General features: G+C 53.6%; 2 protein-coding genes across 12 annotated transcripts in view; one reads left to right on the top strand and one right to left on the bottom strand.

The window, feature by feature from the left end:
* PLEKHN1 (pleckstrin homology domain containing N1) overlaps positions 1–1,899 on the top strand; it is a 7,826-nt gene extending 5,927 nt beyond the window's left edge. Inside the window, exons 12-15 of one of the 3 annotated variants that reach the window (XM_030882588.2) lie at positions 101–232; positions 416–625; positions 887–935; positions 1,018–1,899. In XM_030882588.2, coding sequence (XP_030738448.2) covers positions 101–232; positions 416–625; positions 887–935; positions 1,018–1,133 — 507 coding nt within the window. In that variant the 3' untranslated portion in view covers positions 1,134–1,899. The remainder of the gene's footprint in view (positions 1–100; positions 233–415; positions 626–886; positions 936–1,017) is intronic. The other 2 variants (XM_030882595.2, XM_030882599.2) reach the window with 2 other exon arrangements.
* Positions 1,606–15,799, bottom strand: PERM1 (PPARGC1 and ESRR induced regulator, muscle 1). Of its 9 annotated transcripts, none has more exons than XM_060284880.1 (4): positions 3,589–15,799; positions 3,084–3,347; positions 2,905–2,964; positions 1,606–2,643 (listed from the first exon to the last, which is right to left on the bottom strand). In XM_060284880.1, the coding sequence occupies exons 1-4, from the start codon at positions 5,594–5,596 to the stop codon at positions 2,558–2,560; spliced, it is 2,418 nt and encodes an 805-aa protein (XP_060140863.1). In that variant the 5' UTR covers positions 5,597–15,799; the 3' UTR covers positions 1,606–2,557. The 9 variants fall into 9 exon arrangements, with proteins under 9 accessions (XP_060140863.1, XP_060140833.1, XP_060140837.1 ...); XM_060284850.1 differs by having other exon boundaries at positions 1,606–2,964; positions 3,589–5,736; positions 5,828–15,799; XM_060284854.1 differs by having other exon boundaries at positions 1,606–2,964; positions 3,589–6,012; positions 6,091–15,799.

Raw genomic sequence — 15,799 nt, 5'->3', positions numbered from 1 at the left:
GCCTCCTCGGTCCTGGAGCCACCCAGAGGCTTCTTGCACAGAGAAGGGAGGGCTTGGACACTTCCAGCTCCAGCGGTTCTGTCCTGTTTCTTGCCTGTAGTTGAGGCTGGAGGATGGCCCTGAGGCCCCAGACCATTCTCTGGAGACACCGCACTCCCCGCTCTACGCTGACCCCTACACACCACCTGCCACTTCCCGCCGCAGGGTCACAGACATCCAGGACCTGGACAAGGTCAGTCCCCTGCTGGGTGACAGAAAGAGCTGGACGTGGCCACAGCCTGAGGTTGAGAGGGTGCCTGAAGCCTGAGATCTGCTCAGGCTGCCACGGGAAGTTAAGGGGGTTTCTGGGGCAGGGGCCCCTCAGCTGCACGGAGGTCCCAGCCCAGGGCCTCAGTCACCAACGCTCTCCTGACAGTTCCTCAGTGCGATGCAGAGCTCACTCGGACCTGAGCCCTCGAGCCCATTCCCCTTTGGCCCCGTGTCCGTGCCTGTCTCTGACCCCAGCTCTGGATTCTCCGGCCCCCACTTGCTCTCCGAGAAGGGAGTCCCGCAGGCCCGAGCCTCTCAGCGGCATCGCGGGTCCATCAAGGGCCGGGGGTCCCGGCCCCCAGGCTCCCCTCAGCTTGTGAGTAGCAGCCCCCACCCCGGGCAAGGGGTTCTGCAGCCGAGGGTGGAGAGGAGACCGCATGGGGCCTCCTGGGACCCTGAGGGAGCAGGAGAGACGGAAACGGGGGAAGGGAGGATGGGCGGAGACCAAGGACGGGAGCAGCGGCAGTAAGGGGGTGGGGGCAAGAGGAAAGGTGGGGGTGGGGTCCGGCAGGTCCCTGAGCTGGCCGCCAAGCCGGTCCGAGGGCCCATCCCTCAGACTTGTCGTTGGGGTCCCCAGGTCTCTCCTGCGAGGGAAGTTGCGCCCGAGCCCCCGCCACCTCCCCCAGGTGAGTGAGGGCCCTGCCTTTTCCTGGGAAAGCTCTGGGTGTTGCTTCCTGAAAGCACATGCACCTCTGCCCTCCCCACCAGACGGCCGCCCCCCAAGGAGCTCCAACAGTGCCCGGGACAAAGCTCTGTCACCTTCCCACCAGCGGTGGCCTCGAGGAGCAGCTGAGGCTGAAGGCGGGCTCGTGCAGTGGATCTGATGGCCACCAGGAGGCTGCTTCTCGGGACCACCTGCCTGCATCGACCCTGCAGGAGGGGCTGAAGCAGGACCTGGGGCTTTTCAGTGGGGCCACAGGCACCCAGTATCGAGTCAGGGTCTGACCCCAGCAGGTGGAGGGGGCCTCCAGAACCCTGAGTTACCCTGGGCTCTTGAGGGGTCAGGAGGGCCTCATCCTTAGGACACCTTGGCCAAGGTGACTGGACGCCCAGAGGGGCCAAACCCCGGCCTGCCTCTCAGGGAAGGAATGAGGGAGGGGACTCGGGGTAGGGGCTTCAGCTGGGAGAGGGGGGGATGGCACAGGTGTAAAGGTCAGAGGGCTGAGAAGGTCAGTTAGCGAGAGTCAGAGTATGTGAGGCCAGAGGGCACAGGGTCTGAGACATCACAAGCAGGAGGCAGGAAGGTGGCCTGGGCGCGTGTGAGCGTGAAGGTCGGGAGAAACCGGCAAGAGACTAAACAAGAAAGAAAGAGATTTTATTGGTGCCGTGTGTCCACGCGTTCTGTCCTGAGCAGCAGGAGTCTCCTGCGTCCTGGGGACCCTGTATGTGCTGCCTCGTAGCTGGACGCCCCCCCAGCGCCTAGTCTGGCAGCCCCCTTGCTCCACTACTGCCCACACCCTGTCCACCTTCCTGTGTCACCTCCGGCTCCTGTCAGCTCTGGGCGAACCCAGGTGTCCCGTCCCTCCACCTGATACCCTTGCCTTCTGCCTCTGCACCTCCTCCAGGGCTCCCCAGAGGAGGGGCTCCAGGCTCTGCCCTACAGACCCCCAGCCTGCAGGGCCCCTCTGGGTACCTGCTCAGCATCTCGGGCGGGAGCCGAGGAGGCCTTGACCACAGACCCCTGGGGTTCAGGGGTTAGAGAGGCCTCAGAGGCCTCCAGCGGCCCAGCCCACTTATAAACAGGGCAGAGGGTCCCTGGGACGCCAGCCCCCAGCCTCAAGGCCCTCTGCCCAGATCTCCAGCTGGGGCCTCGCTGCTGCTCTGAAGCCCCATCATGCCCCTCCCTCCAACAGGATAACCACATAGGATTAGGACTCCAGTTAACTCTGGCTTCAGATAAACCACAAATAATTCCTTAGCATAAGTAGGTCTCAAACTACTCCAGTTTCGATGGACACCTTGTGTTTTTTGTTGCTAATCTGGCACCTTACTAACGCCCAGCTCCCTGCTTGGCCTACCCTCCCAGCCTTCCAGAATCTCCCCACTCCCAAGTGTGGAACACAGCCTCGGCCTCGGCCACTGGCTGGACCCTCGGGTGGAGTCCAAGAGAGCCAGGACCAAGGACGCAGGCTCCTTCCTAGACGCCGCAGAACGCAAGGGTCAAAGGGCGAGGCCTGAGGGCAGCACCTCATCCTGAGCACCTGTGGACATTTCCTCATCCTGCGTCTTCCTGGGCGGAGCCTGGGTCTTAGGAGCTGGGGCTGCGGCGGCCCCGCCCCACCTGCCAGCGGAAGTACCGGATGGCGGAGATGGTGCCGATGTTGGCCAGCAGAACTGCAGGAGAAGTACAAGACCTCCTGAGTGCCGGCTCCATTCCGGCCCGGTCCCCACCCTCCATCCACACGGCGGGGTTCTCAAAGGATGGGAGGAGGCCAGCGGGGCGAGAGTGGGTCAGCAACGCAGGAGACCCGTCAGGAGAGACACCTGCGCCTCCCCATGTGCCCCTCACCCCTGCTGGCCCAGCAGCTGGGACACTACCACTGCCCCTCCCTTTGGCTTCTAGACACCAGACCCCCGCCCCCCGGGCCCACAAACCTGTTTTCCAGGCATCTGGGGCATGCAGGTCTGATGTTCTCACAGCCCAGGTAGCGAACGCTACAAACACCAGGCACATGTCATTCTGGCTGAAGGTAAACGAGGTGAGGGGACCCCGGGGTACCCCTAGGAAAGAGAAGCATGTCCTGAGCTCCTGCCGTTGTCCCACTCAGACGCACCTGCCCTGGGACATGTCTCTCCTGGCCATGTCTGTCCTGAGACATGTCTGTCTTGAGTCACATCCTCCCCGTGATACAGGATAGCGTGTGGCATAGTTGAGTCAGGCTGACTTGGGCGAGTACATCTGGAGCACAGTTTCCTGGTTTGTAAAATACCGTCCAGGGGGAATGCGAGCCTGCTCTGGCAGGCGGCATGGCCTGAGCTGGAGCTGCCCCAACGCCTGCCTGCTACAGGCTGGGGGCAGGCACTGCTGTTACCTGGGCCTGAACACAGGGCGACAGTCAGTGTGGAGCCAAAGCCCTGCTCGACTGGGGCTGCCCCACCTGGACCGGGTCCTGGGGTGGCCAGGAGCTGGTCCTTCCTGCCCAGATCATCCCTGAGGGCCCCCACCAGCTCGCAACCCAGGGTCCTGGCTTGCCCCTCCCCAGTGGCCCTCTTGGCCCAACTCCCTGGACAGTGTGTACCCAGGTCCTGGACAGGCCATGGGGTCCCCGCAACACACACCTGCTTGCCTGATGGCCGGGGCAAGCTGCTTCGCTGAGGCTGGGCTGGGCCCTGGTGGGGTGCCGGTCCCCACGTCCCAGGGGACTGACCTGGGGGGCTCCGTGGCCTGCATCTGGAGAAGCACAGCCGGCCCCAGCATGCCCCCTGACACGTCCTCCCCGAGGAAGTGTTCGTAGGCCTCGGGGATGGAGATGGGTGTGGGATCTCCTGGTGGAGGGGCCGGCACAGGCTCAGCCTGGAGGGGTGGGGCCTGGGAGTGGCCTTCCTGGTGCCTCGACCTCTGGGTTTGGCCATCTTGGAAGAAGAACTCGCACATGTCCGGCCACTGGACTTCGGCCAGAGCCTGGCTAGCCTCTGCTTCCTCCTCAGTGTCTTCATCCTCTTCCTCGATGGTGTCACAAAGGAAGAACTCATAGGCTTCTGGGAGGGTCACCGCAAAGGAGCAGCTGCGCCCAGGCCCCGCTGAGGCAGAGGGGGCAGGGGGAGGCAGGTGCTTCGGGATCCGAGGCTGGGGGGTCCGGGGCCCAACTGCCACAGTGTCCCAGGCTCCAGATGCCCTGCGGCCCCCAGCTGCTGTCCTGGGGGCTGTGGCTGGGAAGGCTGGGCCTGAGGCCTCTCCTGACCCTGGCTCCTCGGGGCTGGGCACAGCCATGGAGAATCGCACTTTCTTCTTCTTGGGGGCTTGGATAGGGCCTAGCGGGGGCTCCCCAGTGCGGTGTCCAGGGGCACCTGCTGAGGGCTCCCCTCTGAGCTTCTGTCGGCCCCCCTCTGGAGACCGAATAGGGCTCAAACCCAGCTTGGCCACTGGGGCAACCTCCAGCTCCGCCACGTCAGGCCCAGCCTCAGGGATGGGAGCAGGTGTAGACACACCCACATCAGACCCAGCCTCAGAAACCAGGTGAGGCAGAGCTGTACGGGGAATAGCCTTCGAGACAGGCGTAGATGAACCCACCTCCAGCTGGACCCCTGGACCTGGCACAAGCAGGTCCACATCCAGTCTAGGCTCGGAGGCAGGTGTAGACAGAGGCTCATCGGGCTGAGGCTCGGAGGTGGGTGTGGACAAAGCCACGTCTGGCTTAGCCATTGTGACACCTGCAGAAGCCTCCAGGTCAAGCGTGGATGTAGTGCGTGGCTCAGTTCTGAGGGTCATTCCGATTAGGTCTGTACCCTGCTCAGTGGTAGGGACAGATGTAGACAGATCCACACCTGGCCCTCGCCTGGCCACCTGCTCAGGGGCTTCTGGAGACTCTGGCCCCAGCTCGATCTGCCCAGCTCCTGCTGTCTGCCCTGTGGTCCCCACCCGGAGGCCCTTCCCCCTGGACCCAGCCAGGCCAAGGCCGTCCTCGGCCCCGGCCTCAGTGAGCAGTAGGGAGCCCAGCTGGGTGGGAGCAGGGCCTGGGTCACCCAAGCGCCCACCCGCCTTGGTGCCTGCAGCCCGCCTCTTCTTTTGGCTGGGGCTGCGCAGCGGGGCTCCAGGGCTGCCAGGGGGCCTCTGGGGGGCAGCGCTGCAGCCGGTGGAATCGGGGCTCCGAGCGGGCTCACCCGTGAGAGTAGGGGCAAGACCCCGGGGGGCTGCCCCCTGCAGAAGCCTCTCCCTCTCGCCTCTGGAAGACACTGGCCCCGGGAGGGATGAGCCCTGGACCAGAGGGGCAGCACCAGGGCTGAGGGACGGCTGAACTTCTGGCCGCACGGACACGCTGGGCGTCTGCTGACCGGCCTCCGGGGCCAGCACGGGCTCACACCAAGACCTGCTGACCAGCTGCCGGGCGGGTACCTTCTCCCCCTCAGAGCCAGGCCGGTCACTCCCCCTGGGAGCCAGCTGCCCCTCAGGAAGGGGCAGGGGCCCTGGGGGGCTGCTGCCACTGCTGTCCCTTTGGTCAGTGTCACTGGACAAGAGCTCATGCCCAGAGGCCAGGCCGGCCCGCGGGAGGCCACACTCTGCGGCAGCGGCTGAAAACTCAGCCCGGTCCTGGCCGCTCAGCTGGACGCTGCACTGGAAGCTCTCCATTCTGGGTCAGCAGAGGCACGTGAACCACAGACCAGGCTCTTCATGGGCCCAGGCCTGGGGCCCTGGCCGGCACACACTGCCCACACCCCACCTGCCCCCTGGCTGCTCCCTGGCTCGGGGGCCAGCACTCCATCTCCGTCCTGAAAGAAAGCAGAACAAACAGAATCCAGAGGGAAGCTGTGCTGATCTCAAACCTGCTGGCTTCCCGGAGCTAGAACATCCGAAACCCACCTTCCGTGCTCCCAAACTGACTGCAGATGATAACGTTACAGTGACGCATTGCCGCAGTCCTGCATTCAGGTTAGTGAAGTTCACTAAAGAATAGGCTTCCTCATGTTTGAGTTCTCATCCCCAGGAGGAGCTTTCCTCCACAACGTTATGCATCTTCTGTCCAGCTGGGTCAGCCTCCAGCTTTCCTGCAGAGGTGTTGGTACCGAGGCCAACTCTATATACCAAAGCCCATTTCAAGGACCACCCACCAGGGCTCAGTTTACCTGGGCGACAGTCAGCGCCGGACTATCCCAACATGCCTCAGAGGAGCCGCAGTGTCCAGCAGGTGACCAGTCTTTGGTGATGACCTTCCACCGGCCTTGGCTGGGACAGACTGCTGGGCTTCCTCTGAGCTTACCAAGGTCAAGCTAGTGCTGGCCAGAGCCCTCTCAGGGGTCATCAGGGCGAGCCTGGCTCTGCCCCTGCCTGGGCAGGAGGTCCCACAACAGAAATGAGCCTCCTGATTCCCACCAGCCCCCCCGGGGCCATCCTCAGTGTCTGTGCCCCTGACCAGATCTGCCCAGCCGGCAGAGGTCCCCTCCCCGCGTCTCAGTGAACTAAGGCAACCCTACCTGGCTGACACCCCCTAACCTCTCAGCCCCCTGCAGGGGGCTGCCCTTTGGGCCTTGGTCAGCTGCCACTGGACCCAGGGCGGTGGGAGGTCACTCTGGCCAGGCAAGTCCTGAGATGGAGGTGCCTTGAGACCAGGGCACTGCGGCTTCCTGACCCCGCTGCACCTCGTCCTCCCCTCTGGTCCTAGGGGAGGTCCCAGTGGGGGCTGTCTGCCTTGGGACCCCTTAGGGTGGGAATGAGGGGCTGACAGTACTGTACCTGGGACCCCACAGCCAGCCGGGGCAGCGGAGCTGGGCATCCAAGCTGCCTGTCCCAGAGCAGCATGGTGCAGGGCTCGCCACGCAGGCCCCACCCCCATTGCCCAAAATACCACAGCTCCGCAGTCACATGTCTCCTGCCAGGCGGCAGGGTACAGGCCACAAATAGATGGCATTTGAGGGGCTGCCAGCTACGTGAGGGACGCCTTCCTGGTCAGGGCAGATGCCAGTTAGAGAACGCTGACCAGCAGTCAGGCCCACAGGCCCTCCCTTTCCTAAGCTGAAGGCTACCCTGCTGCCCGTCCTGGCCGAAGGCTGCCCTTTCCTCTTCAAGTGGCCCCGCCCACTGTGAAAACTCAGCCCTCCCCACTCCTCCTGTCACCTCACCTGCCGGCAGCCCCCCAAGACCAGCACCTCTCCCGACCTAGGCTCCTGCAAGCAGGGCCCAAGGCGGGGGGTGGCAGTGCAGTCTCTCTCTCCAGGAACAGGGGTCTGGTGCTGCCACCTGCAGGTCACCAGGAGGAGCCGGGCAGGAGGCATGGCCTCTGAGAACAGCCCCTTACAGGCATCACCCTGCCCAGTGCCCTGAGCACTTTTCCAAAATGTGTCCATCCTGAGAGGGATGCCAGGAGGATCCTCCTTCACAGTTGAGCTTGGTAAGGCACAGAGAGGGTGAGTGAGTTGTCCATAGCCACACAGCTAGTAAGTGGCAGAGTTGGGCCCCAAAGGCCCTGCTCAGAGCCATCCTGCCCTCGAGGCTGGTGTTGCCTATCCCCAGCCTGGTCATTGTGACACACACCCCTCCCGCTGGGGACAGAGGAGGGAGTAGGGGGGTTGGACAGCAAACATTGAAACTAACAGGTAAATAGGATCATTTCTGACAGCAACACATCTTAAGAAGGACCTAGAGTGGAGAGGAGGGTGGCCTCTGAGGAGGGTCCAGGGGATTGAGACTGGGCAGGTGGGGACCACGACAGCCGAGGCTTCGAGTGGAGGAGGCCGAGTCACCCCGGAAGAGCGAGGTCGGGTGATGTTCTCGGCCACCCTGGGTGGGCAAGCCTGGTCTGGGGTCTCTCCTCGCTGCCTCTGTGTGTTGGGAAAACCCAGGTTTCCCTCCTATGTCTCTCCTGTGAGTCTCCTTTACTGGTCGCCAAAAGTGTGTGTGTGTGGGGGGGTGTCCCACGCCAGGCAATTCGGTGACACTAGCGGCGTATCTGACAGGTTAACTCAATTCTGATAATATCTGGAGATGCTTAGGGGCTCAGTCCCACAGACTGCCCCCAACTTCAGACGCCAATGGCAAGGAGCAGGTCCCCAGGTCACCCACCACTTCTGTCCGACTTGGCTACAGATGTGAGCTTCCCACGACCCATTGCCCCTTGGATTAAATTAATTTGCCAGAGAACTCAGGGAGACATTCACTAACGCTCACCAGTTCATTATAAAAGGGTAGGATGAAGGATGCAGATGAGGGTCCAGGTTGGGAGATGGGCAGGGCTTCGTGGGAAGGAGCGTGGACGCAGCTCCACCCACCTCCAGCGCTTGGGATTTTGTGGAGGCTTCTTCACACAGCCATGATCGATTTAACCCCATTTTCAGCCCCTCTCCTTTCTCAAGAGGATGGGGGCGGGGCTGAAAGTTCCACGCTTCTCATCAGGCTTGGTCTTTCCGGTGAGCAGCCCCCACAGGAGCCTCATTAGAACAAAAGATGCTCCTGTGCTCTCAGCAGGAAATTTCCAGGTTCAGGCACTCTGTGCTGGAACGGGGCAGAGACCAGTACCCATGCTCTCTGCCTTCTAATCCCACAGTCCTCTTCCCCGTTCCTCCTCAGGCTCTGGACTCGGTGGCTAAGGCTGTGTTGGTCAACTTCGCCGCTGAGGGTGGTCCACGTGTGATCCGTGCATCGCTTTCCTGTGGATGGAGATTTGGGTCATTTCCAGTTTGCAGCTATTCCCAGTGATGCTATGAACATTCTGGAACATTTCTTTTGGCGGTCTTGGAGAGTTGTGGGGTCAGAGGTGTTTGTCCAGCTCTAGAGGACACTGCCCAACAGTTTTCCGGGGTGGCTGCGCCCACACTGCCTACGGCCTGTCATCGCCTGGCGCAGCACTTTCCTTAAGAATGAAGGTACTGGCCATTGTCATCTTCTTTTTAAATATTTATTTGGCTGCACCAGGTCTTTAGTTGCGGCAGTCAGGATCTTCGTTGCAGCGTGTGGGATCTAGTTCCCTGACCAGGGATCGAACCCCTGGACCCCTGCATTGGGAGCGCAGAGTCTTAACCGCTGGACCACCAAGGAAGTCCCCACTGGCATCTTCCTTTGTGAAGATGTGTGTCTCTTCAGTGCTTCTGCCTCTTTTCTATGCCTTTTTCTTATTGATCTGTAGGAGTTTGTTACCCATTCTGGGTAAAGATTCTGTTTTGAATATTTGTACTATGAATATCTCCCCCCCCATCTCAACTTTTCAATCTCTTAACAGTGCCTTTTGATGAACAGAAGTTTTAAATTTTAACATAGTCCAAATTATCAACAATTTTCTTTACGCTTATCACTGTTTCTGTCTTTTTTTATTAATTAATTAATTATTCTTGGCCGCGTTGGGTCTTTGTTGCTGCGCGCGGGCTTTTCTCTAGTTGTGGTGAGCGGGGGCTACTCTTCGTTGCGGTGCGCGGGCTTCTCATTGCGGTGGCTTCTCTTGTTGCGGAGCACGGGCTCTAGAGCGCAGGCTCAGTAGTTGTGGCTCGTGGTCCCAGTTGCTCCACGGCATGTGGGATCTTCCGGGACCAGGGCTCGAACCCGTGTGCTCTGCACTGGCAGGTGGATTCTTAACCACTGAGCCACCAGGGAAGCCCTGCTTCTGTCTTTTTACAGAACTCTTTGCCTGCCCCAAAAAGTCATGAAGATTTCACCATGTCCTTCCACGTTTTTAGAACTTCATCGTTTTACCTTTCTCACTGGGACTACAACCCACATGGTACTGATTTTCGTGGATGGTGGGTGATGGGGGTCCTGTCACACCTTTTTGTTTCTGTGTGGACACCAGTTGGCCCAGCGCCACATCACGACTCCGTGGCGCACACGTGTGTGTCCGTCTGTCTACAGAGCCACAGCAGCAGAGCCCCCCCCATGGACTTCCCAGACAGAGGAAGCTTGGAGGGTTTGGGGCAGGGGCTTTTCTACGGTTGCCATGGCTGCCCTGGAAGAAGGCAGTACAGGACCCGAGGGGAGGCTGTGGGGAGGGCGCGGTGTACCTGGTTCCTTCTGAAGAGCAGCTGTGGCTGGAGTTACCCGAGGCGTCCCCTCTCTCTCCTCGCCCCCCAATCATGGGTCTCCTCGTGGGAAGGGCTCTGCAGCACACGGGCATCTGCGCGCTTCTGACCCAGCTCCGCGCTGGGGGCCTTAAGTCTCTGTGGAGGCTCGTGAGCGGGTGCAGACGGACGGGCTGGAGGAGCCGCCGGGGAGTGGCGTTGCCGGGCACGCGGCCTGCGGTACCGCCGGAAGCCACCAGCGGGCGAGCAGGCTCCACCGGAAGTTGGCAGAGCAGAGCCGTCGGCGCCTGGCTCTGCGAGGGCGGTGTGTTTGGGGGCGCCAGGGCCCCTTCCCGAAGCCACTTAGCCCGCTTTGAGCCCTTGACCCTGAGACATAAGCCCTCAAAAATAAGAGCCGACTTTCAACGAGCAGCTATTACACGCCCGGCAGTCTTAAATGCTTTACATAGATTACAGGCTTTTTACTTTTCATTTTTTAATAGTTTACTGATGTACTGATGTATAATTTAATATGATAAACTCCACATATTTAAAGTGTAAAGTTAGCTAAGTTTTGACAGGTGTAGTCACCCGGGAAGCCATCACCACACTCCCATCATCCCAAGGGTTCCTGTGCCCTTTCTGACGCCGCCTTCTGCCCAGGCAGCCACGTGGGCCTTCCTTCCCTTCTGTCACTGCAGTTGGGTGGCACCGTCCAGAACACTTCATGTAGATGGGACCATACAGTAGGCACTCGTTGGTAGAGTACAAAAGAGTGCAGTATGACTGTCTTCTGTCACTGAGCATAATTATTTTGAGATTCGTCTATGCCACTGTGTATGCCAATAGTTATTTTTATAATTAATAAGTAGTGTCCCATTGTTGGACATGCCAAGATTTGTTTATCCATTCACCTGTTGATGGACATTTGGGGCTATGTTATAAACATTTGTGTTTAAGTCTTTGTGTGAACACGTGCTTGCATTTCTCTTGGGTAAACTGTTTTCCGGCGTGGTTACCATTTTTTCATCCCCACCAGGAGTTCCTGAGAGTTCCAGTTGCTCCATGTCCACACCAGCACTAGGTCTGGTCAGACCTTTTTTTTTTTTTTTTTTAAGCAGAGGTCTTCTTAGAAGCCCATATGATTTAAATTTATTTATTTATTTATGGCTGTGTTGGGTCTTATTGTCTGTGCGAGGACTTTCTCTAGTTGTGGCAAGCGGGGGCCACTCTTCATCGCAGTGTGCGGGCCTCTCACTATTGCGGCCTCTCTTGTTGCGGAGCACAGGCTCCAGACGCGCAGGCTCAGTAGTTGTGCCTCACGGGCCCAATTGCTCCGCGGCATACGGGATCTTCCCAGACCAGGGCTCGAACCCGTGTCCCCTGCATTGGCAGGCAGATCCTCAATCACTGCGCCACCAGCAAAGCCCTGGTCAGACTTTTTAACTTTACCATTCTAGTAAATGGTTAGTACTGTCTCATTGTGGAGTTTTCTTGTTTTTTTGCTTGCTTTTTTTTTTAAACGATTATTAAAGAGGGTATTTTATTTTATTTTATTTTATTTATTTATTTTTTTGCGGTACGCGGGCCTCTCACTGCTGTGGCCTCTCCCGTTGCGGAGCACAGGCTCCGGACGCACAGGCCCAGCGGCCATGGCTCACGGGCCCAGCCGCTCCACGGCACGCGGGACCTTCCCGGACCAGGGCATGAACCCGCGTCCCCTGCATCGGCAGGCGGACTCTCAACCACTGCACCACCAGGGAAGCCCCTTTATTTTATTTTTTAATTTTATTTATTTTTTTGGTTGTGCCAGGTCTTAGTTGTGGTAGGCGGGCTCCTTAGTTGCGGCTCACCAGCTCCCTAGTTGTGGCATGTGAACTCTTAGTTGCAGCATGCATATGGGATCTAGTTCCCTGACCAGGGATTGAACCCGGGCCCCCTGCGTTGGGAGTGTGGAGTCTTCACCGCTGTGCCACCAGGGAAGTCCCTCATTGTGGTTTTAATTTGCATTTCCTTAATGACTAAAGTTGAGCATCTTTTCGTGTGTTTAAATGCATCCAGGAAATTCCCTGGTGGTCTAGTGGTTAGGACTTGGCGCCTTCACTGCCGAGGGCCTGGGTTTGATCCCTGGTCGGGGAACTGAGATCCCACAAGCCGCGTGGCAAAAAATTTTTTAATAAATATTTAAATTTAAATAAAAATTTAAAATTTTTTTTAAATTTAAATTTAAAAATTTAAATAAAAAATTAAATTTTAAATAAAAAATTTTAAATAAATAAATGCATCCATATATCTTCTTCCATGAAATAACTGATCAAATCTGCCCATTTTCGTCATTGGGTTACTTGTTTTCTTATTGTTGAGTCTTAAGAGTTCTTTATATATTCTTTACATAAGTTCTTCATCAGTTACGTGATATGAAATTATTTCCTTCTAGTCTGTGGCTCATCTTTTCATTTTCTGAACAATGTCTTTTGAAGGGCAGAAGTTCTTAATTTTGATGAATTCCAATTTATCCATTTTTTATCCATTTTTCTCTCATGGATTGTTCTTTTGGTTGTATGTAAGAAATCTTCGCCTAACCAAAGATTTTCTAAATTTTCTCCAAGAAGTTTTTTTTAGTTTTAGGTTTTGCATTTAGGTCTATGATCCATTTTGAGTTAATTTGTGTATATGGTGTAAAGACATGCTCCAGATTATTTTATTTTTGTGTGGATATCCAATAGTACCTATACCATTTGTTGAAAAGACTCTTCTTTCTCCACTGAATTGTCTTAGCACCTTTGTTGAAAGTCAGCTGACCATATAGGTATGGGTGGTTCTGTTTCTAGAATTCTAGGTTGATAGTTTCTACTTGCAGTAAAGACGTAGTTCCACTGTCTCCTCACACGCATTGTTTCTAACAAGAAACCGGCCATTGTTTGTCCTTGTTCCTCTGTATATATCATGTCTTTTTTTCCAGAGGCTCTTAAAACCTTCTCTTTACTGCTGTTTTTATAGAGAAGGGGTTAACAGTTTTATTGATATATAATTTACACCCCATACAATTCACCCATTTAAATTAAATAGTTTTTAGTATAGTCAGAGTTGTGCAACCATCAATATAAACAAATTTAGAACATTTTCATCACCCCACAAGGATACCCCGTACCCCCGTATGTAGTCATTCCCCATTCCCCTGGACCTCCACCCCAGCCATGGGCAACCACTAATCTACTTTGTACCAATTTGCCTATTGTGGACATTTCATGTAAATGGACTCACACAATATGTGGCCTTTTGTGTCTGGCTTCTTTCACCTGGCATAATCTTTTCAAGGTTCATCCATGTCATAGCATGTATCAGTACTTCATTCCTTTTTGTTGCCAAAGAGTATTCCATTGTATGGATATAGCACATTTTATGTGTGTGTATGTATGTAAGATATGTAAATAATAAGATATGTAAATAAATTGTATGTATGTGTTATTTATTAATCTTTTTGGCCATGCCGAGCAGCATGTGGGATTTTAGTTCTCCAACCAGGGTTTGAACCCACATCCCCTGCAATGAAAGCAGGGTGTCTTAACCACTTGACTGCCACAGAAGTTGCCTAGCCCATTTTTAAATTTCTCCATTCATCAGTTGATGGAATTTGGGTTATTTCCCTTGGCTATTATGAATAATGCTGCTGTGAACATTTATGCACACATTTTTGTGTAGACATGTTTTCATTTCTCTTGAGTATGTACCTAGGAGTGGAATTGCTGGGTCATATGGTAATTCTACATTTAACCTTTTGAGGAACTTCCAAACAGTTTTCTAGAGTGGCTGCACCATTTTGCATTCCTATGAACAATGTATAAGTGCTCCAATTTCTCCACAAGCTCACCAATACTTTTTACCATCTGTCTTTTCAATTATAGCTACCCTAGGGGGTATGAAGTGGTATCTCATTGTGGTTTGATTTAAATTTCCCTGATGGTTGATGATGTCAGGCATCTTTTCGTGTGTTTATTGGCCATTTATATATCTTTGGAGAAATGTCTATTAAGATTTTTCTCCAATTTTTTAGTTGGGTTGTCTTATTATTGAGTTGAGAGAGTTATTTATACATTTTAAATACAAACCTCTTGTCAATATGTTTTGCAAATATTTTCTCCCATTCTATGTGTCTTTCACTTTTTCGATAATCTCCTTTGAAGCCAAAAGTTTTAATTTTTATGAAGTCCAATTTATCTTTTTTTTTTTTTTAAGCTTTTGTCACTTTTGCTTTTGGAAACATATCCAAGAAGGCTTTGTCTTCTGGACCTGACTTCAGGTCCTTCCTGACCCAAGGTCCTGAAGAACTACTCCTAGATTTTCTTCTAAGTGTTTTATAGTTTTAGCTCTTACACTTATGTGTATCATCCATTTTTAGTTAATTTTTCTGTATGGTGTGAGGAAGGGGTTCAACTTCATTCTTTTGCATATGGATATTCAGATGTCCCAGCACAATTTGTTGAAGAGACTGTTCTTTCTTCTACTGGATTGTCTTGGCATCCTGGTTGAAAACCAAGTGACTAAAAGTGAAGGCTTCTTTCTGAACTCTGAATTCTATTCCATCAATCAATATGTTCAACCTCATGCTGGTACCACACTGTCTTGATTATTGTAGCTTTGTAGTAACTTTTGGGATCAGGAAGTTTGAGTCCTCCAACTTTGTTCTTTTTCAAGATTGTTTTGGATATTCTGGGTCCCTTGGATTTCCATATGAATTTTGGGAGCAGCTTGTCAATTTCTGCAAACATGTTAACTGGAACTTTGAAGAGATTGTGTTGAATCTATAGATCAATTTGGGAAGTACTGTCACCTTAACAATGTTAAATCTTCCAATCCACGAATGTGGAATATCTTTCCATTTATTTAGGTCTTCTTCAATTTCTTTCAACAATATTGTATAGTTTTCAAAGTATAAGTTTTGTACTTCCTTTATTAAATTTATTCATAAATGTTTTAGTCTTTTTGATGTTATTATAAATTGAATAGATTTCTTATTTCATTTTCAGATTGTTTGTTGAAAACGTATAGAAATATAACTGATTTTAAAATATTGATCTTGTACCCTGCAACCTTGCTTAACTCATTCATTAGTTCTAACAGTTTTTCTTAGTGCATTCCATGGAATTCTCTCTATATAAGATCATGTCATTTGAACATAGATAGTTTTACCTCTTTTTTCCAATATGGATGCATTTTATTTCATTTTCTTGCCTAGTTGGCCTGGCTAGAACTTCCCACACCTTTTGCTTTTTGTTTGTTGGCTTTGTTTTTGTTTTTGTTTTGGCAGTTCTATAATTTTACTGGACAATCAGCAGATAGTTCTCATCCACATTAACTGTCTGTAGATTTTTGAAAGTGGTGACAGGTACACAGGTAACCAACGTATAGAGCTTGTTTGGTGAATCTTCATCTTCATTATGCCCACACCTCTGACTAGAAGTTGTGAGAGCGGAAATCATTTTTTTATTGCTGTGTTTTAGCAATTTGATTATGATGTTCCTTGATGCAATTTTCTTCAAACTTCTCGTGCTTGGGACTTCCCTGGTGGCGCAGTGGTTAAGACTCTGTGCTCCCAATGCAGGGTGCCTGGGTTCAATCCCTGGGAACTAGATCCCACATGCATGCCGCAACTAAGAGTTCACATGCCACAACTAAGGAGCCAGCGAGATGCAACTAAGGAGCTCACAAGCTGCAACTAAGGAGCCCACCTGCTGCAACTAAGACCCGGGGCAACCAAGTAAATAAATAAAAATAAATAAATAAATAAGCAAACTTCTTGCGCTTGAGTTTCCTTGAGCTTCTTGGATCTGTGGGTTTATCATTTATGTCAAGA

Source organism: Globicephala melas, chromosome 1 (assembly GCF_963455315.2).
Source record: "Globicephala melas chromosome 1, mGloMel1.2, whole genome shotgun sequence".
Classification (NCBI taxonomy): domain Eukaryota; kingdom Metazoa; phylum Chordata; class Mammalia; order Artiodactyla; family Delphinidae; genus Globicephala; species Globicephala melas.
This window is presented reverse-complemented; position numbering and strand designations above follow the sequence as displayed.